Source organism: Stegostoma tigrinum, chromosome 2 (assembly GCF_030684315.1).
Source record: "Stegostoma tigrinum isolate sSteTig4 chromosome 2, sSteTig4.hap1, whole genome shotgun sequence".
NCBI lineage: Eukaryota > Metazoa > Chordata > Chondrichthyes > Orectolobiformes > Stegostomatidae > Stegostoma > Stegostoma tigrinum.
Genome location: NC_081355.1, coordinates 162,795,299 through 162,820,005, shown reverse-complemented (window position 1 = coordinate 162,820,005; position 24,707 = coordinate 162,795,299). Strand labels below are relative to the sequence as shown.

Genomic DNA, 24,707 nt, shown 5'->3' with positions numbered 1-24,707 from the left:
AGATGGTGCTTGGTCTGCTGCTTTCATCCAGCTCCACACTTTGTTAATCTGACTTGGCTCCCTGTCTGCCATTCAGTTCTCTATCCATATCAGGGCTCTGTTCTTGGACCTCTGCTTTTTGTAGTTTTTATAAATGACTTGGATGAGGAGGTTGAGGGGTGGGTTAGTAGGTTTGCTGATGACACAAAGGTTGGAGGTGCCGTTAGATATTAGATTCCCTACAGTGTGGAAACAGGCCCTTCGGCCCAACAAGTCCACACCGGCCCTTGGACCATCCCACCCAGACCCATCTCCCTATAACCCACACACCCCTGAACTCTATGGACAATTTAGCACGGCCAATCCACCGAACCTGCACATCTTTGGACTGTGGGGGGAAACCGGAGCACCCGGAGGAAACCCACGCAGGCACAGGGAGAATGTGCAAACTTCACAGACAGTTACCCGAGGCTGGAATCGAACCCGGGTCCCTGGCGCTGTGAGGCTGCAGTGCTAACCACTGAGCCGTTGATAGTATCGAGGGCTATTGCAGGCTTCAGCGAGACATTGATAGAATGCAGAGCTAGGCTGAGAAATGGCAGATGGAGTTCAACCTGGATAAGTGCGAAGTGATGCATTTTGGAAGGCCAAACTTAAATGCTGAATATAGGATTAAAGGCAGGATTCTCGGCAGTGTGGAGGAACAGCGGGATGGTGTTCAAATGCATAGCTCCCTCAAAGTTGCCATACAAGTGGATAAGGTTGTTAAGAAAGCATATGGTGTTTTGGCTTTCATTAACAGGGGGATCGAGTTTAAGAGCCACGAGGTTATGCTGCAGCTCTACAAAACCCTGGTAAGACCACACTTGGAATATTATGTCCAGTTCTGGTCGCCCTATAATGGGAAAGATGTGGAGGCTTTAGAGAGGGTGCAAAGGAGGTTTACCAGGATGCTGCCTGGACTGGAGGGCTTGTCTTATGAGGAGAGGTTGACTGAGCTCAGACCTTTCTCTCTGGAAAGAAGGAGGAAGAGAGGTGACCTGATCGAGGTGTACAAGGTAATGAGAGGTATGGATAGAGTTGATAGCCAGAGACTTTTCCCCAGGGCAGGATTGACTGCCACAAGGGGTCATAGTTTTAAGGTGTTAGGAGGAAGGTATAGATTAGACGTCAGAGGGAGGTTCTTCACCCAGAGAGAGTTGTGAGCGCATGGAATACTTTGCCAGTGGAAGTCGTGGAAGCGGAGTCATTAGTGACATTTAAGCGACTGCTGGACATGCACATGGACAGCAGTGAATTGAGGGGAATGTAGGTCAGGTTATTTTATTTTTGGATTAGGATTATTCCACGGCACAACATGGTGGGCCGAAGGGCCTGTACTGAGCTGTACTTTTCTATACTATTCTAATCTATTCTATCAGTACACTCACCCTAATCTCATGTGCTTTAATTTTACACACAAATCTCTTCCAACGGACTCCACTGAAGCTTTCTGAAAGTCCAACCAAGCCTCATCCACTAGGTCCCCCTCATCAATGTCACAAGTTACTTAGAACATAGAACTGTACAGCACAGGAACATGCCCTTCAGCCCACCATGTTGTGCTGAACACAACACCAAATTAAACTGAGACATAATGGGAACTGCAGACGCTGGAGAATTCGAGATAACAAAGTGTGGAGCTGGATGAACACAGCAGGCCAAGCAGCATCTCAGGAGCACAAAATCTGACGTTTCGGGCTTAGACCCTTCGTCAGAAAAGGGGGATGGGGAGAGGGAACTGGAATAAATAGGAAGAGAGGGAGAGGCGGACCGAAGATTGATTGAGGAGAAGTTAAGTGGAGAGGACAGTATGGGTGGGGAGGTAGGGAGGGGATAGGTCAGTCCGGGGAGGAGGGACAGGTCAAAGGGGTGGGATGAGGTTAGTAGGTAGGAAGGGGAGGTGCGGCTTGAGGTGGGAGGAGGGGATAGGTGTGAGGAAGAACAGGTTAGGGAGGTGGGGACCAGCTGGGCTGGTTTTGGGATGCAGTGGGGGGGGTGACATTTTGAAGCTTGTGAAATTTTCACCTTGGATGTCCAGTTCCTATACACCTGCATTCCCCATGCAGATGGCCTAAAGGCCCTCCGCTTCTTCCTGTCCCGCAGACCCGACCGGTCCCCCTCCACTGACACCCTCATCCGCCGAGCCGAACTTGTCCTCACCCTCAACAATTTCTCTTTCGATTCCTCCCACTTCCTACAGACAAAGGGAGTAGCCATAGGTACCTGCATGGGCCCAAGCTATGCCTGCCTCTTTGTAGGTTACGTGGAACAGTCCCTCTTCCGCACCTACACAGGCCCCAAACCCCACCTCTTCCTCTGTTACATTGATGACTGTATCGGCACCGCCTCATGCTCCCAAGAGGAGCTCAAACAGTTCATTCACTTTACCAACACCTTCCACCCCAACCTCAAGTTCACCTGGGCCATCTCCAACACATCCCTCACCTTCCTGGACCTCTCTGTCTCCATCTCATGCAACCAACCAGAAATTTATATCCATTTCAAGCCCACTGGCTCCCACAGCTACCTGGAATACACCTCCTCCTACCCACCATCCTGCAAAAATTCCATCCCCTATTCCTAATTCCTTCGCCTATGCGCACCTGCTCCCAGGATGAGGCATTCCACTCCCGTACATTCCAGATGTCCTCGTTCTTCAAGGACCGCAACTTCCCCCCTGCAGTGGTCTAGAACGCTCTTGACCGTGTCTCCCACACCTCATCTCTCACACCCCGTCCCCACAATAACCACCAAAAGAGAATCCCCCTCGTCCTCACATACTACCCCACCAACCTCCGGATCCAACGCATCATCCTCCGACACTTCCGCCATCTACAATCCGACCCCATCACCCAAGACATTTTTCCATCCCCACCCTTGTCTGCCTTCCAGAGAGACCACACTCTCCATGACTCCCTTGTTCGCTCCACACTCCCCTCCAACCCCACCACACCCAGCACCTTCCCCTGCAACCACAGGAAGTGCTATACTTGCCCCCACACCTCCTCTCTCATCCTAGGCCCCAAGAAGACTTTCCACATCAAGCAGATGTTCACCTGCACATCTCCCAATGTGTTATACTGCATCCGCTGTACCGGTTGTGGCTTCCTCTACATCGGGGAAACCAAGCGGAGGCTTGGGGACCGCTTTGCAGAACACCTACGCTTGGTTCGCAATAAACAACTGGTCCGTGAATGTGTATCAATACCTCTGAAGAGATTTGCTATTCAGACTGTTCCAGTGTTCCATCAGGTCTGTCACTAGCACCAGCAGCAATTCACAATCTCCCGGATGTTCCGCCTTGTCCATTAGCACTTGCCCGATTCTCAGTGTCACTTCATAATCTGCTTTTCTCCCTCGCAGTTCTTTCTGTAATTCCTAAATTCAAAAGACAAGAATTCTTATATTTTTACATTAGAAATCATGTTTGTGGTACACTGTGAGAGTGAATGGGGCACACGGGGGTGAACGGAGCACGAGGGGGTGAATGGGGCACACAGGGGTGAAGGGGGCACACGAGGGGTGAATGGGGTGCATGGGGAGTGAACAGGAGGTGAACAGGGCACATGGGGAGTGAAAGGGGTGCAAACGGAGCACACCGGGGGTGAATGGGGGCTGGACAGTGCACACGGCGGGGTAAATGGTGCACACAGGAAGTGAATGGGGGGTGAATGGGGCACACAGGGGGTGGACAGCGGGGGAACGGGGCACATGGGGAGTGACCAGGAGTGAACAGGGCACATGGTGGGGGGATGAACAGTGCACGCGGCGGGGTGAATAGAGCATATGGGAAGCGAATGGTGGGGGAATGGGGCACACAGGGGGTGAACGGGGTGCATGGGGGGTGAACGGGATACATGGGGGAGATGAATGGGGTACATGGGGCGTGAACGGAGCACATGGTGGGGATGAATGGGGTACTTGGGGGGATGAATGGGGTACATGAGGGGTGAACAGGGCACACAGCGGGGTGAACAGTGGGCAAAGGGGCACATGGGTGTGAATGGGGCACGGGGGTGAACAGAGCACAAGGGGAGTGAACGTGGGGGTGAAAGAGGCACACAGAGAATTAACAGGGCACACAGGGAGTGCATGAGGAATGAACGGAGGTGAACGGGGTGCACGGGGAGTGAACGGGGCACATGGGGGGTGAATATGACTCAATGGGGAGGCAAATGGGGTAACACCAGGAATGTGTGAACAGGGTACATGAGGGGGCGAAGGGGGCACACAGGGAGTAAATGGGGTGCACGGGGGTGAAGCGGGTGCACGGGGGTGAACGGGGTATACTGGGAGTGAACAAGGTTCACAGGGGAGAGAACAGGGCGCACAGGGAGTGAACGGGGTGCATGGAGTGGGGTGAATAGGGTAAACAGGGAGTGAACAAGGTGTGAACAGGGAGTGAACAGGGCACATGGGGAGTAAATGGGACACACGGGGAGTGAATGGGGCACACGGGGAGTGAATGGGTCACACGGGGAGTGAATGGGACACACGGGGAGCGAATGGGGCACATGGGGAGCGAATGGGGCACACAGAGTGAGAATGGGGCACACAGAGTGAGAATGGGGCACACAGAGTGAGAATGGAGCACACAGAGAGTGAATGGGGCACACGGGGAGTGAATGGGGCACACAGGGAGTGAATGGAGCACACGGAGAGTGAATGGGCACACGGGGAGTGAATGGGCACACGGGGAGTGAATGGGGCACACAGGGAGTGAATGGGGCACACGGGGAGTGAATGGGGCACACTGAGAGTAAATGGGGCACACAGAGAGTGAATGGGGCACCAGGTGAGTGTACGGGCCACACGGGGAGTGAAGAGGGTGCAGGGGGAGTGAATGGGGCACCAGGTGAGTGTACGGGCCACACGGTGAGTGAAGAGGGCGCAGGGGGAGTGAATGGGGCACCAGGTGAGTGTACGTGGTGCCTTGTAATTGACAGGTAGGCTTAAGGGAGACGATTGGCCATTTCTTACATCGGCACAGGGGTTGGGCTTTCTCTCGGCTGGATCAATATTTGATTCTATTGTTTCTTGTCAGTTGGCGAGTGGTAGTTTCACCAGAAATAAACAATTGCCAAATCATTGGATTATTACTCAGATATTATTGTTCACAATTCCAAGTTGTTTAGTGTTATTGTCAATCTTTTAGTCAATTCCTGCCCAACCTGAGTATAACATGAAGGACTCTCCTTCTAAACCTTTGCCTTTAGAACACAGAACATAGAGAAGTACAGCACAGTACAGAGATAATGGGAACTGCAGATGCTGGAGATTCCAAGATAATAAAATGTGAGGCTGGATGAACACAGCAGGCCAAGCAGCATCTCAGGAGCACAAAAGCTGACGTTTCGGGCCTAGACCCTTCATCAGAGAGGGGGATGGGGGGAGGGAACTGGAATAAATAGGGAGAGAGGGGGAGGCGGACCGAAGATGGAGAGTAAAGAAGATAGGTGGAGAGGGTGTAGGTGGGGAGGTAGGGAGGGGATAGGTCAGTCCAGGGAAGACGGACAGGTCAAGGAGGTGGGATGAGGTTAGTAGGTAGCTGGGGGTGCGGCTTGGGGTGGGAGGAAGGGATGGGTGAGAGGAAGAACCGGTTAGGGAGGCAGAGACAGGTTGGACTGGTTTTGGGATGCAGTGGGTGGGGGGGAAGAGCTGGGCTGGTTGTGTGGTGCAGTGGGGGGAGGGGATGAACTGGGCTGGTTTAGGGATGCAGTGGGGGAAGGGGAGATTTTGAAACTGGTGAAGTCCACATTGATACCATATGGCTGCAGGGTTCCCAGGCGGAATATGAGTTGCTGTTCCTGCAACCTTCGGGTGGCATCATTGTGGCAGTGCAGGAGGCCCATGATGGACATGTCATCAAGAGAATGGGAGGGGGAGTGGAAATGGTTTGCGACTGGGAGGTGCAGTTGTTTGTTACGAACTGAGCGGAGGTGTTCTGCAAAGCGGTCCCCAAGCCTCCGCTTGGTTTCCCCAATGTAGAGGAAGCCGCACCGGGTACAGTGGATGCAGTATACCACATTGGCAGATGTGCAGGTGAACCTCTGCTTAATGTGGAATGTCATCTTGGGGCCTGGGATGGGGGTGAGGGAGGAGGTGTGGGGACAAGTGTAGCATTTCCTGCGGTTGCAGGGGAAGGTGCCGGGTATGGTGGGGTTGGAGGGCAGTGTGGAGCGAACAAGGGAGTCACGGAGAGAGTGGTCTCTCCGGAAAGCAGACAGGGGAGGGGATGGAAAAATGTCTTGGGTGGTGGGGTCGGATTGTAAATGGCGGAAGTGTCGGAGGATAATGCGTTGTATCCGGAGGTTGGTAGGGTGGTGTGTGAGAACGAGGGGGATCCTCTTGGGGCGGTTGTGGCGGGGGCGGGGTGTGAGGGATGTGTCGCGGGAGATGCGGGAGACGCGGTCAAGGGCGTTCTCAATCACCGTGGGGGGAAAGTTGCGGTCCTTAAAGAACTTGGACATCTGGGATGTGCGGGAGTGGAATGTCTTATCGTGGGAGCAGATGCGGCGGAGGCGGAGGAATTGGGAATAGGGGATGGAATTTTTGCAGGAGGGTGGGTGGGAGGAAGTGTATTCTAGGTAGCTGTGGGAGTCGGTGGGCTTGAAATGGACATCAGTTACAAGCTGGTTGCCTGAGATGGAGACTGAGAGGTCCAGGAAGGTGAGGGATGTGCTGGAGATGGCCCAGGTGAACTGAAGGTTGGGGTGGAAGGTGTTGGTGAAGTGGATGAACTGTTCGAGCTCCTCTGGGGAGCAAGAGGCGGCGCCGATACAGTCATCAATGTACCGGAGGAAGAGGTGGGGTTTGGGGCCTGTGTAGGTGCGGAAGATGGACTGTTCCACATAACCTACAAAGAGGCAGGCATAGCTGGGGCCCATGCGGGTGCCCATGGCCACCCCCTTAGTCTGTAGGAAGTGGGAGGAGTCAAAAGAGAAGTTGTTGAGTGTGAGGACGAGTTCCGCTAGGCGGATGAGAGTGTCGGTGGAGGGGGCCTGGTCGGGCCTGCGGGACAGGAAGAAGCGGAGGGCCTTGAGGCCATCTCCATGCGGAATGCAGGTGTACAGGGACTGGACGTCCATGGTGAATATGAGGTGTTGGGGGCCAGGGAATTGGAAGTCCTGGAGGAGGTGGAGGGCGTGGGTGGTGTCACGGACATAGGTGGGGAGTTCCTGGACCAAAGGGGAGAAAATGGAGTCCAGATAGGTGGAGATGAGTTCGGTGGGGCAGGAGCAGGCTGAGACGATGGGTCGACCGGGGCAGGCAGGTTTGTGGATTTTGGGAAGGAGATAGAAACGGGCCGTGCGGGGTTGGGGAACAATGAGGTTGGAGGCTGTGGGTGGGAGGTCCCCTGAGGTGATGAGGTCATGAATGGTGTTGGAGATGATGGTTTGGTGCTCGGGTGTGGGGTCATAATCGAGGAGGCGGTAGGAGGTGGTGTCGGAGAGTTGGCGTCTGGCCTCGGCGATGTAGAGGTCAGTACGCCATACTACCACTGTGCCACCCTTGTCTGCGGGTTTGATGGTGAGGTTGGGGTTGGAGCGGAGGGAGCGGAGGGCTGCCCGTTCTGCGGGGGAGAGGTTGGAGTGGGTGAGAGGGGTGGAGAGGTTGAGGCGGTTGATGTCTCGACGGCAGTTGGAGATGAAGAGGTCGAGGGAGGGTAGGAGGCCTGGGGGTGGTGTCCAGGAGGAGGACTTGTGTTGGAAGCGGGTGAAGGGGTCAGTGGAAGGAGGGTTGGGTTCCCGGTTGAAGAAGTAGGCATGCAGGCGAAGACGGCGGAAAAACTGCTCTGTGTCCGACCGTGACTGGTATTCGTTGATGTGTGGTTGTAGGGGGACAAAGGTGAGCCCCTTGCTCAGGACTGACCGTTCGTCCTCAGTCAGTGGGAGGTCTGGGGGGATGGTGAAGATTCGGCAGGGCTCAGTGTGGCTGTCTCCTCTGGGGTTGCAGGCTGTGGAGGTTGTGGGCGGAGCGATGATGTCGTCGGCCGTGGGCGGGGTTCCGTCGGCCGTGGGCGGGGTTCCGTCGGCCGTGGGCGGGGTTCCGTCGGCGTCGGCCGTGGGCGGGGTTCCGTCGGCGTCGACCGTGGGCGGGGTTCCGTCGGCGTCGACCGTGGGCGGGGTTCCGTCGGCGTCGACCGTGGGCGGGGTTCCGTCGGCGTCGGCCGTGGGCGGGGTTCCGTCGGCGTCGACCGTGGGCGGGGTTCCGTCGGCGGTGGGAGGATCGGGGTGGGCGGCAGCAGCTGAGGTGAGGGTGGTGTGTGGGCTGTAGTACCTGGACGTGGAGGTGGTGACTGCAGCAGCGGTTCCGGAAGTTCTGTGGCTGGCGGAGGCCGATGTGACGTCATCGGTGGGGTCTCCGGCCGTGTCTTCATGGTCAATGGCGGCGGGTGCATGGTGGGGGAGGGGCAGGGACAGAGTCGGGATTTGGGAGGCGCAGGAATCCTCTTGTGGGTGGCAGGGGCCCGTGAGTTGGTTGTACTTACGATTTTTGGTGTCCAGTGAAGCTGAGTGGAACTGGGTGTTCAGTCTGTGGATCCTGCGGAGGATAAAAAACAGCAGGGGTCCTTTGCAGGTCTGGGAGAGGGAGGCTCTGAGCTGGGGCAGGCTGGATTGCAGTGTGTGGAGGTGCCGGCGCATGGCTGCAAGTGTCTGTTTCAGGACTCGCAGGGAGAACCGCTTCTGAAGGGTCTGAATGTTCTGGGTGTAGAGGTGGTGGTCTGAATGTTCTGGGTGTAGAGGTGGTGGTCTGAATGTTCTGGGTGTAGAGGTGGTACAGCACAGTACAGGACCTTCAGCCCATGATGTTGTGCCGTGGAATAATCCTAATCCAAAAATAAAATAACCTAACCTACATTCCCCTCAATTCACTGCTGTCCATGTGCCTGTCCAGCAGTCGCTTAAATGTCACTAATGACTCTGCTTCCACGACTTCCACTGGCAAAGTATCCCATGCGCTCACAACTCTCTGGGTGAAGAACCTTCCTCTGACGTCTCCTCTATATCTTCCCCCTAACACCTTAAAACTATGACCCCTCGTGGCAGTCAATCCTGCCCTGGGGAAAAATCTCTGGCTATCGACTCTATCCATGCCTCTCATTACCTTGTACACCGCGATCAGGTCACCTCTCTTCCTCCTTCTCTCCAGAGAGAAAAGTCCGAGCTCAGACAACCTCTCCTCATAAGACAAGCCCTCCAGTCCAGGCAGCATCTTAAACCTCCTTTGCACCCTCTCCAAAGCCTCCACATCTTTCCTATAATAGGGCGACCAGAACTGGACACAATATTCCAAGTGTGGTCTCACCAGGGTTTTGTAGAGCTGCAGCAAAACCTCGCGGCTCTTAAACTTGATCCCCCTGTCAATGAAAGCCAAAACACCATATGCTTTCTTAACAACCTTATCCACCTGGGTGGCAACTTTGAGGGAGCTATGCACTTGAACACCAAGATTCCGCTATTCCTCCACACTGCCGAGAATCCTGCCTTTCATCCTACATTCAGCATTTAAGTTCAACCTTCCAAAATGCATCACTTCACATTTATCCAGGTTGAACTCCATCTGCCATTTCTCAGCCCAGCTCTGCATACAGTCAATGTCTCACTGAAGCCTGCAATAGCCCTCGATACTATCAATGGCACCACCAACCTTTGTGTCATCAGCAAACATACTAACCCACCCCTCAACCTCCTCATCCAAGTCATTTATAAAAACTACAAAGAGCAGAGGCCCAAGAACAGGACATCACTCAGCACTGACCTCCAGGCAGAATAATTACCATCTACAACCACTCTCTGCCTCCTGTCAGCCAACCAATTCTGAATCCAGACAGCCAAATCACCCTGTATCCCATACCTCCTGACTTTATGAATGAGCCTGCCGTGGGGAACCTTATCAAATGCCTTCTGAAGTCCATGTACGCCACATCCTCTGCTCGACCCTCATCAACCTGTCTCGTGACCTCCTCAAAGAACTCAATAAGATTTGTGAGGCATGACCTGCCCCTCACAAAGCCATGCTGACTCCCCTTAATCACGCTATGCTTTTCCAAATAGTCATAAATCCTATCCCTCAGAATTCTTTCCAAAACCTTGCTGACCACAGACGTAAGACTGACTGGTCTGTAATTTCCAGGGATTTCCCTATTCCCTTTCTTGAAAAGAGGAACAACATTTGCCTCCCTCCAATCTTCCAGTACGACTCCCGTGGAGAGTGAGGAAGCAAAGATCTTCACCAGGGGCTCAGCAACCTCCTTTCTCACTTCCCGGAGCAGCCTAGGATAAATCTGGTCTGGCCCTGGGGACTTATCAATCTTAATGTTTGCCAAAATTTCCAGCACATCAACGTCCTCAATCTCGATCTGTTCAAGCCTGTTTTCCTGCTCCTCAAAGTTCTCATTCACAACAAAGTCCCTTTCCTTAGTGAAAACCGAAGCAAAAAACTCATTTAGGGCTTCCCCTATCTACTCAGACTCCACACACAAGTTCCCCACGCTATCCCTGATCGGCCCTACCTTCTCCCTGATCATTCTCTTATTCCTCACATATGAGTAAAATGCCTTAAGGTTCTCCCTAATCCTTCCTGCCAAGCCTTTCTCGTGCCCCCTCCTGGCCCTCCTCGGTCCACTTTTGAGCCCCTTCCGAGCAAGCCTGTAATCCTCTAAAGCTGTGCTAGACCCTTACTTCCTCCACCTTACGTACGCTACCTTTTTCTTTTTGATGAGAAGCACCTCTGTTCCTGTCATCCAAGGCTCCTCAATCTTACCCCTTCTTACCTGAGCAGGTGTGCATGCTGGAATGGATAGAGATAGAGGAAGCTGATGTGCTGAAAATTTTGTCAAACATTAAGATTGAAAAGTCGCCAGGCCCGGACCAGATTTGTCCTCGGCTGCTTTGGGAAGCGAGAAATGAAATTGCTTCGCCACTTGTGAAGATCTTTGCATCCTCGCTCTCCATTGGAGTCGTACCTGAGTACTGGAGAGAGGCAAATGTAATTCCTCTCTTCAGGAAAGGAAATAGGGAAATAGGGAAATCCCAATTACAGACCAGTAAGTCTGCAAGAAGTTAGAAAGGATTCTGAGGGATAGGATTTATGACCATCTGGAGGAGCATGGCTTGATCAAATACAGTCAACACGGCTTTGTGAGGGGTAGGTCATGCCTCACAAACCTTATCGAGTTTTTTGAGGATGTGACTAGAAAAGTTGATGAGGGTCGAGCTGTGGATGTGGTGTATATGGACTTCAGTAAGGCATTTGATAAGGTTCCCCATGGTAGGCTCATTCAGAAGGTCAGGAGGAATGGGATACAGGGGAACTTAGCTGCTTGGATACAGAATTGGCTGGCCAACAGAAGACAGCGAGTGGTAGTAGAAGGAAAATATTCTGCCTGGAAGTCAGTGGTGAGTGGGGTTCTACAGGGCTCTGTCCTTGGGCCTCTACTGTTTGTAATTTTTATTAATGACTTGGATGAGGGGATTGAAGGATGGGTCAGCAAGTTTGCAGACGACACAAAGGTCGGAGGTGTCGTTGACAGTGTAGAGGGCTGTTGTAGGCTGCAGCGGGACGTTGACAGGATGCAGAGATGGGCTGAGAGGTGGCAGATGGAGTTCAACCTGGATAAATGCGAGGTGATGCATTTTGGAAGGTCGAATTTGAAAGCTGAGTACAGGATTAAGGATAGGATTCTTGGCAGCGTGGAGGAACAGAGGGATCTTGGTGTGCAGATACATAGATCCCTTAAAATGGCCACCCAAGTGGACAGGGTTGTTAAGAAAGCATATGGTGTTTTGGCTTTCATGAACAGGGGGATTGAGTTTAAGAGTCGTGAGATCTTGTTGCAGCTCTATAAAACTTTGGTTAGTCCGCACTTGGAATACTGCGTCCAGTTCTGGGCGCCCTATTATAGGAAAGATGTGGATGCTTTGGAGAGGGTTCAGAGGAGGTTTACCAGGATGCTGCCTGGACTGGAGGGCTTATCTTATGAAGAGAGGTTGACTGAGCTCGGTCTCTTTTCATTGGAGAAAAGGAGGAGGAGAGGGGACCTAATTGAGGTATACAAGATAATGAGAGGCATAGATAGAGTTGATAGCCAGAGACTATTTCCCAGGGCAGAAATGGCTAGTACAAGGGGTCATAGTTTTAAGCTGGTTGGTGGAAAGTATAGAGGGGATGTCAAAGGCAGGTTCTTTACACAGAGAGTTGTGAGAGCATGGAATGCGTTGCCAGCAGCAGTTGTGGAAGCAAGGTCATTGGGGTCATTTAAGAGACTGCTGGACATGCATATGGTCACAGAAATTTGAAGGTGCATACATGAGGATCAATGGTCGGCACAACATCGTGGGCTGAAGGGCCTGTACTGTGCTGTACTGTTCTATGTTCTATGTTCTGTCCATACCCCGCTAATCTGAAAGCTCACACGGTACTAAACTAGGAAGAGAAACAAAAAAAGAGAAAACCTGAAAAACTTACCGAGTCTACAGCCTCTTATTAAGGTTAGAGGGGGTGGGTGGGAGGGAGACCCTACAGTGTAGGGTCTCAGGTTTAGTACGCACCCACTTAAAAACACTCAATTTCCCAGCAAGCACCACTTCTTTCGCTTTCTGCTCCCGCTCTTCCCGCCGCTCTCTGCTGCAAAAAGGACAGCTGGCTTCGAGATAAGTGCTTAAATAGCATTCACCAAGCTTCCCGACTGCCTCAGTACTGCGTCCTCACTTCCGCCCGGCTCCTGCCGCTCTCTGCTGCAAAACGGTGTGGTGTGGTTTGTATGTGGTCTGGTGACCCTCAGGTTAAACTATCACTTGCCATCTCCCTCTGTAATGAGAGGGCAGTGCTATGGGCCAATGGTGACTTTCCATACTACAGCTGCCAGGATACTGACCTGATGACGGGTGAGCTGCTGTTTAATATCATTGTTGTCAACAGCAATGCCCTTCTGAGCCTCCAGACGCTGATCCATTTCATCGATCCAACTCCGTAGCGTCTTCCTGGACTCATTGAACTGCAAAGACAAGCATCACTGTGTTAGCACTCCAATTCCCCAGGGGAATGGGGGCAGGGTCAACCCTCCAATTCCCCAGGGGAATGGGGCAGGGTCATAAATCCAAATCCCTGTGGAAATGGGGGCAGGGTCAACACTCCAATTCCCCAGGGGAATGTGCCAGGGTCAACATTCCAATTCCACTGGGGAATATGGGAAGTGTCAACACACCAAATCCCTTTGGGAATGGGGGCAGGGTTAATACTACAATTGCAGAAGGGAATTGGGGTAGGGTCAGTACTCCAATTCCCCTGGGGACTCAGCTTGTACGAGGGGGCGTAGCTGCAAATTGAGGGGTGATAGATTTAAGACAGATGTCAGAGGCAGGTTCTTTACTCAGAGAGTGGTAAGGGCGTGGAACGCCCTGCCTGCCAATGTAGTTAACTCAGCCACATTAGGGGCATTTAAACAGTCCTTGGATAAGCGGATGGATAATGATGGGATAGTGTAGGGGGAGGGGCTTGGATTAGTTCGCAGGTCAGCGCAACATCGAGGGCCGAAGGGCCTGTTCTGCGCTGTGTTGTTCTATGTTCTATGATTGCGGCAGGGTCAACACTCCAATTCCCTTTTGGAAATGGGGGCAGGATCAACATGACAATAGCCAGTGGGAATAGGGCAGGGCCAACAAATCAATTCTCCTGATAAATGGGGGCAGGGTCAACTCTCCAATTCCCGATGGAAATGGGTCAGGGTCAAAACTCCAATTCCCGATCGGAATGGGGCAGGGTCAACTCTCCAATTCCTGTTGGGAATGGGTCAGGGTCAAAACTCCAATTCCCCTTGGGAATATGGCAGGTTCTACACACCTATTCCCCTAGGGAATGGGGCAGTGTCAAAACTCCAATTCCCTTTGGGAATGGGGACAGGGTCAACAGTTCAATTTGCATTGTCCAGCTAGTGAGGCTGATTGGAACCCAGCTAACTGAGGATTTTTGTCTGGAAATATATTACTGATTTTCAGAGAGACAAAGGCGGACCGAAATGTGTCCTGTTGTCCCCAGCAGAAGCTACTTGCTCTCTGCAGTCAAAATGAACTCAGGTCAAATTGATAACTGCTCTCTTTTCCTGCAGCAGTTACTGTGACTATTTAATTGATAAATGGATGAGTCAGACAGTCCGATCGGTGATGGATGGAATTTAACCTGATAAATGTGAGGTGACGTTCTTTGAAGAAGGAACAAGACAAGGAAGCTCTCAGTGAATAGCAGGACACAAGGAAACTCAGAAGGTGCATTCCATACTTCCCTGAAGGCAGCAGGACAGTTTAACAGAGTAATGAAGAAAGGCAAACATCCCACATGCTTTATCAGTCCAAGCATTGATTGTGAGAGCAAGTAGGTTATGTTGGAGTGTAAAGGTCACAGCCAGAGCACTGTGTGCAGCTCTGGTCAGTGCACTGTCGGAGGGGTCTGATTGCACTGGAAGGGGTGCAGAGGAGATTCACCAGGATGTTGCCTGGGACAGAACATTTCAGCATGAACAGACGCTGGACAAGCTCAGGTTGTTTTCTTTTGAGGGGGACCTGACAGAGGTGTATAAGGTTATGAGACGCATGGACAGGGTGAATAGGAAGGATCTGTAACCTTTAGTTGAGGAGTCAGAGAGGATTTGATGAAAATTGTTTTTCACCCAGAGGGTGGTAATGGTCTGAATGCACTGACTGAGGTGGGGGTTGGATGAGGTGGTGGTTGAGTTGGGAAGCCTCACAATCTTTTAAAAATTGCTGAGGCAAGATCTGTGGATGTATTTTATATGGACTTTAATGGAGCATTTGATAAAGTCCCACACAGCAGATTGGTACAAACACTACAATCACATGAGATTCGGGGTGGGCTGGTGAGATGGATAGAAAACTGGCTCAGTCACAGAATACAGAGGGTGTGGTGGGAGGGGATTTTTCAAAATGGAGATCAGTAACTAGTGTGTTCCTCAGGGGTCAGTCTTAGGTCCTCTGTTGTCTGTAATATATGTAAATGATCTGGAGGAAAATGTGGGTGGTCTGATTGATAAATTTGCAGCTGATGTGAAGAGTGGGAGACAATGGCCTTGTGGTATTATCAATGGACTGTTAATCCAGAGACCCAGATAATGTTCGAGGCACCTGGGTTTGAATCCTGTCATGGGAGATGGTGGAATTTGAATCCAATAAAATATCTAGAATTAAGGGTCAAATGATGACCGATTGTCGGAAGAACCCATCTGGTCCACTCATGTCCTTTAGGGAAGGAAACTATCATCCTTACCTGGTCTGACCTACATGTGACTCCAGACCCACAACAATATGGTTGACTCTCAACTGCTGTCTGGGCAAGTAGGGATGGGCAATAAATGCTGCCTGGCCAGTGATGCCCTCATCCCATGACTGAATAAAAAATGTTGCTGATAGTGCTGATGATTGTGAAAGGATGCAACAGGATTTATATTGGCAACTTGGGCACAGAAATAACATGTGGAGTTTAATCCAGGTAAATGCAAGATGATGCATTTTGGAGGATCAAATTTAGGTGTGAATTCTGCTGTAAATGTCAGAACCCTTAGGAGCATTAACATGGCCGGATCTGGGTGTGCAGGTCCACAGTTCCCTAAAAGTGGCAACGCTGGTTGCCAAAGTGATTAAGAAGGCATATGGCATGTTTGCCTTCATCGGCCGGGGCACAGAGCACAAGAGTTGCCAAACCGTACTGCAGCTATATCAAGATTTAACAAAGTGTGGGGCTGGATGAACACAGCAGGCCAAGCAGCATCTTAGGAGCACAAAAGCTGACATTTTGGGCCTAGACCCTTCATCAGAAAGGCCTGAAACATCAGCTTTTGTGCTCCTAAGATGCTGCTTGGCTTGCTGTGTTCATCCAGCTCCACACCTTGTTATCTCAGATTCTCCAGCATTTGCAGTTCCCACTATCTCTGAAACATTAGGCTATCAAGTTGGATGAACAGCCATGATCATGAAGAATGGTGTAGCAGGCTTGAAGGGCCAGTTAGTCTCCTCCTACTTCTTTCTTCTATGTTTCTATGTGAGAGAGAGAATCTGAGAAAGAGAGTGTGTGAGTGTGAAAGACTGTGAGTGAGAGAGAAACAAGGTGAGTCTAAGAGAGAGAGTGTGGGTGTGTGAAACATAGAGAGAATGTGAGTGAAAGAATGTGTGTAAGCGTGCGTCTTGTTTCGAACAGGAAACTAGCCCATCGATCTTGGTCTGAAATTCAGGTAAGTTGGGGAGCAATGTGCACTCAAAAATAACATTACCGTTTGGCATCACTGTGGCAATAATGGGGCTGAGTTTGCAGAGTCCTGACCCAATGGATGGTAATACTGTGCACTGACACAGGACAAATGATGAAGTCAGTGTGTTACCTGCTGAGCATGTTTCCTGGCCTCCTGGAGAGACTGTTCTCGTTGGCTGGTGCATTCTGCAAGTTTTGTCCAGTTCTCCCACACAGTCACCATCACGTTCTGGATGAGACTGTGATCCTGTTTGCTGCTGTAGTACCTCAGAGACTCTGAGCTTTGTTCCAGCATGCTCAGCTGTGCATGGTGCAAGGTCACATCGCTGCTGATTCGCTAGAGAGAGAGAACTAACAGCAATTATATACAGAACTGCATTGCCACCCAATCCATGTACCCAATTTCTGTGCCCAATCCCAGCACTCACTGTGCTTGATTCCTGCAATCGATCCCTGTACTCACTGTACCCAAGCTCTATGCCCAATCCCTGCAGTCACTGTACCCACTGTCTGCACCCAATCCTTGAACTCACTGAGCCTAATCTCTGCACTTGATCCCTGCACTCACTGTACCCAATCTCTGTGCCAGGTCCCTGCGCTCACTGTACCCAATCCCTGCACCCAATCCCTGCGATCACTGTTTCCAATCTGTGCACCCGATCCCAGCACTCACTGTACCCGGTCCCTGCACTCACTATACCCAGTCCCTGAACTCACTGTACCCAATCTGTACCAGACCCCTGCGCTCACTGTATCCAGTGTCTGCACTCACTGTACCCAATCTATGTGCCACATCCCAGCACTCACTATACCCAGTCCCTGCACTCACTGTACCCGATCCCGACAATCACTGTGCGAGATCCCTATTCCATTTCCCTGCACATACTATGCCTGATCCCTGCACCCAATCCCTGCACTCACTGTATCCAAACTGTGCACCCGATCCCTACATTCACTGTACCCAATTTCTGTACCAGATCCCTGCACACACTGTACCCGGTCCCTGTACTCACTGCACACCATCTCTTTGCCGGATCCCTGCACTCACTGTACCCAATCTCTGTGCCTGATCCCAGCTCTCACTGTACCCAATTTCTGTAAAAGACCCCTGCACTCATTATATCCAATCTCTGTGTCAGATCCCTGCATTCCCTGGACTCCCTGTACCCAATCTCTGTAGCAGATCCCTGCACTCACTGTGCCCGATCCCTGCACCCAGTCACTGCACTCACTGTATCCAGTCCTTGACCTCACTGTTCCTGTTTGTTAATGGAGTTCAGGTTTGAGTCCCAGACCCTGAGGAACTCTCATATGAGTCTTTGCTTGGCTTGTTCTAGGAAGGCTATGTTGTCCCAGTGGAATTGGTGCCATCTTTGCCTGTGTGTATTGAAATGCGTGATAGTTGGTTATGTCTCTTGGTAGCTAGTTGGTGCTGGTGGATCCTGATGACGAGTTTCCTTCCAGTTTTCCCTCTATAATGTTTTTGGCAGTTTGTGTGGTATGTTGTAAATAATGTTGATTCTGTTAGATGTCGTTGTCAGTAGCTGTCGGTGTGTGACTTACCATGATTCCTAGGAGTCACAGTAATCTGGTGGTTATTTCAGATCTGTCCTTAATGTACTCTAGGGCGACTAATGTCTCTGGACATGTTGTGCCTTCCTGTTGTGGTCAGTTGTGTAGGTATCAACAGACTATGCTTTTCGGGTAACCATTGTTTCTAAAGAGGCTGTGTATGTGTTCTTCGATAACAAAGTGTGGAGCTGGATGAACACAGCAGGCCAAACAGCATCTCAGGAGCACAAAAGCTGACGTTTCGGGCCTAGACCCTTCATCAGAGAGGGGGATGGGGAGAGGGAACTGGAATAAATAGGGAGAGAGGGGGAGGCGGACGGAAGATGGATAGAAAACAAGATAGGTAGAGAGAAGAATACTTGGAATACTGCGTCCAGTTCTGGGCGCCCTATTATAGGAAAGATGTGGATGCTTTGGAGAGGGTTCAGAGGAGGTTTACCAGGATGCTGCCTGGACTGGAGGGCTTATCTTATGAAGAGAGGTTGACTGAGCTCGGTCTCTTTTCATTGGAGAAAAGGAGGAGGAGAGGGGACCTAATTGAGGTATACAAGATAATGAGAGGCATAGATAGAGTCGATAGCCAGAGACTATTTCCCAGGGCAGAAATGGCTAGCACGAGGGGTCATAGTTTTAAGCTGGTTGGTGGAAAGTATAGAGGGGATGTCAGAGGCAGGTTCTTTACGCAGAGAGTTGTGAGAGCATGGAATGCGTTGCCAGCAGCAGTTGTGGAAGCAAGGTCATTGGGGTCATTTAAGAGACTGCTGGACATGCATATGGTCACAGAAATTTGAGGGTGCATCCATGAGGATCAATGGTCGGCACAACATTGTGGGCTGAAGGGCCTGTTCTGTGCTGTACTGTTCTATGTTCTATGTTCTATGTTCTAAGAGTATAGGTGAGGAGGTACGGAGGGGATAGGTCAGTCCAGGGAAGACGGACAGGTCAAGGAGACAGGATGAGGTGGCAGGTAGGAAATGGAGGTGCGGCTTGAGGTGGGAGGAAGGGATGGGTGAGAGGAAGAACAGGTTAGGAAGGCAGAGACAGGCTGGGCTGGTTTTGGGATGCAGTGGGGGGAGGGGATGAGCTGGGCTGGTTTTGGGATGCAGTGATGGGAAGGGGAGATTTTGAAGCTGGTGAAGTCCACATTGATACCATGGGGCTGCAGGGTTCCCAAGCGGAATATGAGTTGCTGTTCTTGCAACCTTCGGGTGGCATCATTGTGGCACTGCAGGAGGCCCATGATGGACATGTCATCTGAGGAATGGGAGGGGGAATTAAAATGTTTCGCGACTGGGAGGTGCAGTTGTTTATTGCGAACCGAACGGAGGTGTTCTGCAAAGCGGTCCCCAAGTCTCTGCTTGGTTTCCCCAATGTAGAGGAAGCCACACCGGGTACAATGGATACAAGATACCACGTTGGCAGATGTGCAGGTGAACCTCTGCTTAATGTGGAAGGCCACCTTGGGCCCTGGGATAGGGTTGAGGGAGGAGGTGTGGGGGCAAGTGTAGCATTTCCTGCGGTTGCAGGGGAAGGTGCCGGGTGTGGTGGGGTTGGAGGGGAGTGTGGAGCGAACAAGGGAGTCACGGAGAGAGTGGTTTCTCCGGAAGGCAGACAAGGGTGGGGATGGAAAAATGTCTTGGGTGGTGGGATCGGATTGTAGATGGCGGAAGTGTCGGAGGATGATGCGTTGTATCCGGAGGTTGGTGGGGTGGTGTGTGAGAATGAGGGGGATCCTCTTGGGGTGGTTGTGGCGGGTGCGGGGTGTGAGGGATGTGTTGCGGGAAATGCGGGAGACGCGGTCAAGGGCGTTCTCGAACACAGTGGGGGGAAAGTTGCGGTCCTTGAAGAAAGTGGACATCTGGGATGTGCGGGAGTGGAATGTCTCACCCTGGGAGCAGATGCGGCGGAGGCGGTGGAATTGGGAATAGGGGATGGAATTTTTGCAGGAGGGTGGGTGGGAGGAGGTGTATTCTAGGTAGCTGAGGGAGTCGGTGGGCTTGAAATGGACATCAGTTTCTAGCTGGTTACCTGAGATGGAGACTGAGAGGTCCAGGAGGTTGAGGGATGTGTCGGAGATGGCCCCGGTGAACTTGAGGTTGGGGTGGAAGATGTTGGTGAAGTGGATGATCTGTTCGAGCTCCTCTGGGGAGTAAGAGACAGCGCCGATACCGTCATCAATGTAACGGAGGAAGAGGTGGGGTTTGGGGCCTGTGGAAGTGCGGAAGAGGGACTGTTTCACATAACCTACAAAGAGGCAGGCATAGCTGGGGCCCATGCAGAAACCCATGGCCACCCCCTTAGTCTGTAGGAAGTGGGAGGAATCGAAAGAGAAGTTGTTGAGGGTGAGGATGAGTTTGGCTGGGCGGATGAGGGTGTTGGTGGGGGTGATTGGTCAGGCCAATCTGTTCTTCCTCAGCGTTGTGTAGCTCTGGGGTGCCACAGTGAGATACCATGCATAAACTGCCAAAAACATTATAGAGGGAAAACTGGAAGGAAACTAGTCATCAGGATCCACCAACACCAACTAGCTACCAAGAGACATGACCAACTATCACGCATTTCAATACACACAGACAAAGATGGCACCAATTCCACTGGGACAACATAGCCGTCCTCGGACGAGCCAACTAAAGATACACATGAGAAATGGAGAAAGACTGCAGAAAGCAAAAAGAAAGATTTGTGAGTTTTTGTGTGTGAATCATAGAAAGCTAGTTTCCTAGTTTAGTGGCTAATAGGGAAGGCAAATGGAATATTGGTGTTTATTAATGACAATCCTCCCCACCACCCCAGGGGCGTTCAATGCCCTTGGACAATACTCGGTCAGTTTGACAGGGAGATGGATGGACGGGTCCGGCTTCTCTTCACCTGGTGCTCCTGGAGCTGTTTTGTGATGGACTCCAGGATCAAACTCGGTGCTGGTGCTTTATTCAAAAAATGCATTGTGTCCCCCATCCAGCCAATCAGCTCCTGGGCGTTGCTATGGAATTGAGTCTCCAAGATTACTCGTTCAGACAATCTCACCTGGCAATTTAAACCAATCAAAACAGTTTATAGAATATTGATTCATTCACAATCCAAGGGGTAATCATCGGGAGAAAGGGATGGGGAAGGAGGGAGAGGAAGTGGAGGGAGAAGGCGGGGAGAGATTGCAGAGCCATGCGACGTAGAAGCAGGCCCTTCAGCCCACCATGTCTATGTGGACAAACAAACAGCAACCAACACTGATCCCATTTACCTGCACTTGGTCCACATGCCATTAAATCGCAGCATTTTAATTTCGCATCCAGAGGCTTGTTGTGAGAGTACCCATCCCCACCACCCTCTCAGGCAGCACCTTCCAAACATCTACCACCCTTTGGGTGAAAAACATTTTCCGAAGAACTCCTCTCAATCACTTGCTCCTCACCTTAAACTTATGTACTCTGGTCTTAGATACATCTACCACGGGGAGGAGATTTTCACAATCTTCCTGCCCCTCTCATAGTGCCTTAATCAGACAGACTCTTCATCCCAGGCAACATCCCAGTGAATCTCCTCTGCACTGGCTCCAGTGCGATCATGTCCATCTGACAGTGCAGCAACCAGAACTGCACGCAGTATTCCCATTGTGCCCAAACCAACATTTTATAAAGCATTAACAAGGCTTCCCTGCTCCTACATTCTGTGCCCTGGCTTACCTGTGCTGACACCTTCAAGAATTTCTAGGCTTGCACACGAAGGTCTCTTTGTTCCTCAATTCTCCCAAGGGACATACCATTCAATGTGAATATCCTCACCTTATTAGACCTCCCAAAATGCAGTATCTCACACTTATCAGGATTAAATATATCTGCCATTGCTGTGCCCAATTTACCAGCTAATCAATATCAGTGTGAAAAGTGTGAGGTATATCCATTTTGGAAGGAAACGCTTGAAAGCAGAATACAGGGCTAATGGAAAGATTCTTGGCAGTGTGGAGGAGCAGAGGGATCTTGGGGTTCATGTTCATAGTTCCCTGAAAGCTGCCACCCGGGTGGATAGAGTTATTAAGAAGACATTTGTGTGTTAGCTTTCATTAATAGAGGGATTGAGTTCAAGAGCCGTGAAGTTATGCTCCAGCTATACAAAAGCCTGGTTTGGCCACATCTGGAGTATTGTGTCCAGTTCTGGTCTCCTCATTACAAGAAAGATGTGGCAGCTTTGGAAAAGGTGCAGAGGAGATTTACCAGGATGTTGCCTGGAATGGAGGGAAGGTCTTACGATGAAAGGTTGAAAGAGCTTGGGCTTTTCTCTTTAGAATGACGAAGGATGAGTGGTGACTTGATAGAGGTGTACAAAATGATCAGAGGGAAAGATAGAGTGGACAGCCAGAGACTTTTTCCTAGGGTGGAGGTAGATTTTATGAGGGGACATAGTTCTAAAGTGAAAGGAGATAGATATCAGGGAGACGTCAGAGGCAGGTTCTTTACTCAGAGAATGGTAGGAGTGTGGAATGCATTGCCAGAGACAGTAGTGGAGTTGGCCTCATTAGGGGCATTTAAGCAGCTATTAGATAGGCATATGGATGATAGTATAAGGTAGGGGTGGAGGTCAGGTAGACCTTAGGTTGAGGGTAAAAGTTCGGCACAAAATCGTGGGCCGAAGGGCCTGTACTGTGCTGTACTGTTCAATGTTCTATGTTCTATCAAGGCTGCAGCCTGAGACCATCGTCCTCACTGTACACACCACCAATTTTCATGTTGCCTGCAAAGTTACTAATTATACCTTCGATATTCACAACCAAGTTGTCTCAAAACAATCACAAAGGTCTCAGATTGATCTCTATAGTACACTGCAAGTCATAGGCTTGAACAAATGAACAGATGAAAAAGTATAACACAGGAATTAATGCACATTCTGAAGCACATTCTTAATGAGTACTTTATGTCGGTATTCACTGAGGCGAGGGACATGATGGATGTTGAGGTTAGGGATGGATGTTTGATTGCTCGAGATCACGTCGGGATAAGTGAGGGGTAAGTGTTGGGTATTCTAAAAGGCATTAGGGTGGGCAAGTCCCCAGATCCAGATGGGATCTATCCCAGATTGCTGAGGGAAGTGAGAGAGGAAATAGCTAGGGCCTAAACAGATATCTTTGCAACATCCTTGAGCATGGGTGTAGTCCTGGAGGACTGCTAAAGTTGTCCCCTTGTTGACAGAATGTAGAACATCAAAAGCTACAGTACCTTTGGTACTTGATGTTGTGCCGACCTGTGAAACCAATCTGAAGCCCATCTAACCTACATGATTCCATTATTATCCGTATGTTTATCCAATGACCATTTAAATGCTTTTAAACTTGGTGAGTCTACTACTGTTGCAGGCAGGGCATTCCACGCCCTTACTACCCTCTGAGTAAAGAATCGACCTCTGACTTCTATCCTATATCTTTCACCCCTCAATTTAAAGCTATGATCCCTCGTACTAGCCATCACCATCCTAGGAAAAAGGCTCTCCCTATCCACCCTATCTAACCCTCTGATTATTTTATATGTCTCCATTAAGTCACCTCTCAACCTTCTTCCCTCTGATGAAAACAGCCTCAAGTCCCTCAGCCTTTCCTCATGACCTTCGCTCCAGACCAGGCAACATCCTGGTAACTCTCCTCTGCACCCTTTCCAATGCTTCCACATCCTTCCTATAATGCGGCGACCAGAACTGCAAACAATACTCCAAATGCGACCGCACCGGAGGTTTGTACAGCTGCAAGATGACCTCATGGCTCCGAAACTCAATCCCTCTACCAATGAAACCTAACACACCGTACAGCTTCTTAACAGCCCTGTCAACCTGGGTGGCAACTTTCAGGGATCCATACACATGGACACTGAGATCTCTCTGCTCATCCACACTACCAAGAATCTTAAGATTAGCACAGTACTCTGTATTCCTGTTACTCCTACCGAAGTGAATCAAGGGGAATCCAAAGGGAATACTCACTTTCTGTCAAGAAGGGTAGCAAGGATAATCCAGATAATTATAGACTGATGAGCCTGACATCAGGGGTGGGGAAGCTGCTGGAGAATATACTGAGGGATAGGATCTATTTACATTTGGAAGAAAGTGGGCTTATTAGTGATAGGCAGCATGGTTTAGTGCAGGGAAGGTCATGTCTTACCAACTTAATAGAATTCTTTGAGGAAGTGACAAAGTTGATAGATGAAGGAAGAACATATAATGGATTTCAGTAAGGCATTTGATAAGGTTACCCATGGTAGTCTGATGGAGAAAGTGAAGTTGCGTGGAGTCCTGGGTGTACTAGCTAGATGGATAGAGAACTGGCTGGGCAACAGGAGACAGACAGTTGTAGTGGAAGGGAGTTTCTTAAAATAGAGAACTGTGATGAGTGGTGTTCCACAGGGATCTGTGCTGGGACCACTGTTGTTTGTGATATACATAAATGATCTGGAGGAAGGTATAGATGGTCTGATTAGCAAGTTTGTACACAACACTAAGATTGGTGGAGTAGCAGATAGTGAAGGGGACTGTCGGAGAATGCAGCAGAATACAGATAGATTAGAGAGTTGGGTGGAGAAATAGCAGATGGGAGTTCAAACCAGGCAAATGCGAGGTGATGCATTTTGGAAGATCCAATTCAAGAGCGAACTATATGGTAAATGGAAAAGCTCTGGAGAAAATTGATGAACAGAGAGATCTGGGTGTTCAGGCCCATTGTACCCTGAAGGTGGCGACACAGGTCAACAGGGTGGTAAGAAGGCATATGGCACGCTTTCATTCATCAGATGGGGCATTGAGTACAAGAGTTGGCAGGTCATGTTACAGTTGTATAAGACTTTGGTTCGGCCACATTTGGAGTACTGCATACAGTTCTG

At 50.5% G+C, this 24,707-nt stretch overlaps 1 protein-coding gene across 1 annotated transcript in view; it reads right to left on the bottom strand.

Moving 5' to 3' along the window:
- The window catches only part of macf1b (microtubule actin crosslinking factor 1b), a 271,098-nt gene that overhangs the window by 86,443 nt on the left and 159,948 nt on the right, over nt 1-24,707 (bottom strand). Inside the window, exons 11-14 of the mRNA XM_059641183.1 lie at nt 20,722-20,877; nt 16,412-16,618; nt 12,902-13,021; nt 3,230-3,399 (exon numbers count right to left, since the gene is read on the bottom strand). Of these exons, the coding sequence (XP_059497166.1) occupies nt 3,230-3,399; nt 12,902-13,021; nt 16,412-16,618; nt 20,722-20,877 (653 nt within the window). The remainder of the gene's footprint in view (nt 1-3,229; nt 3,400-12,901; nt 13,022-16,411; nt 16,619-20,721; nt 20,878-24,707) is intronic.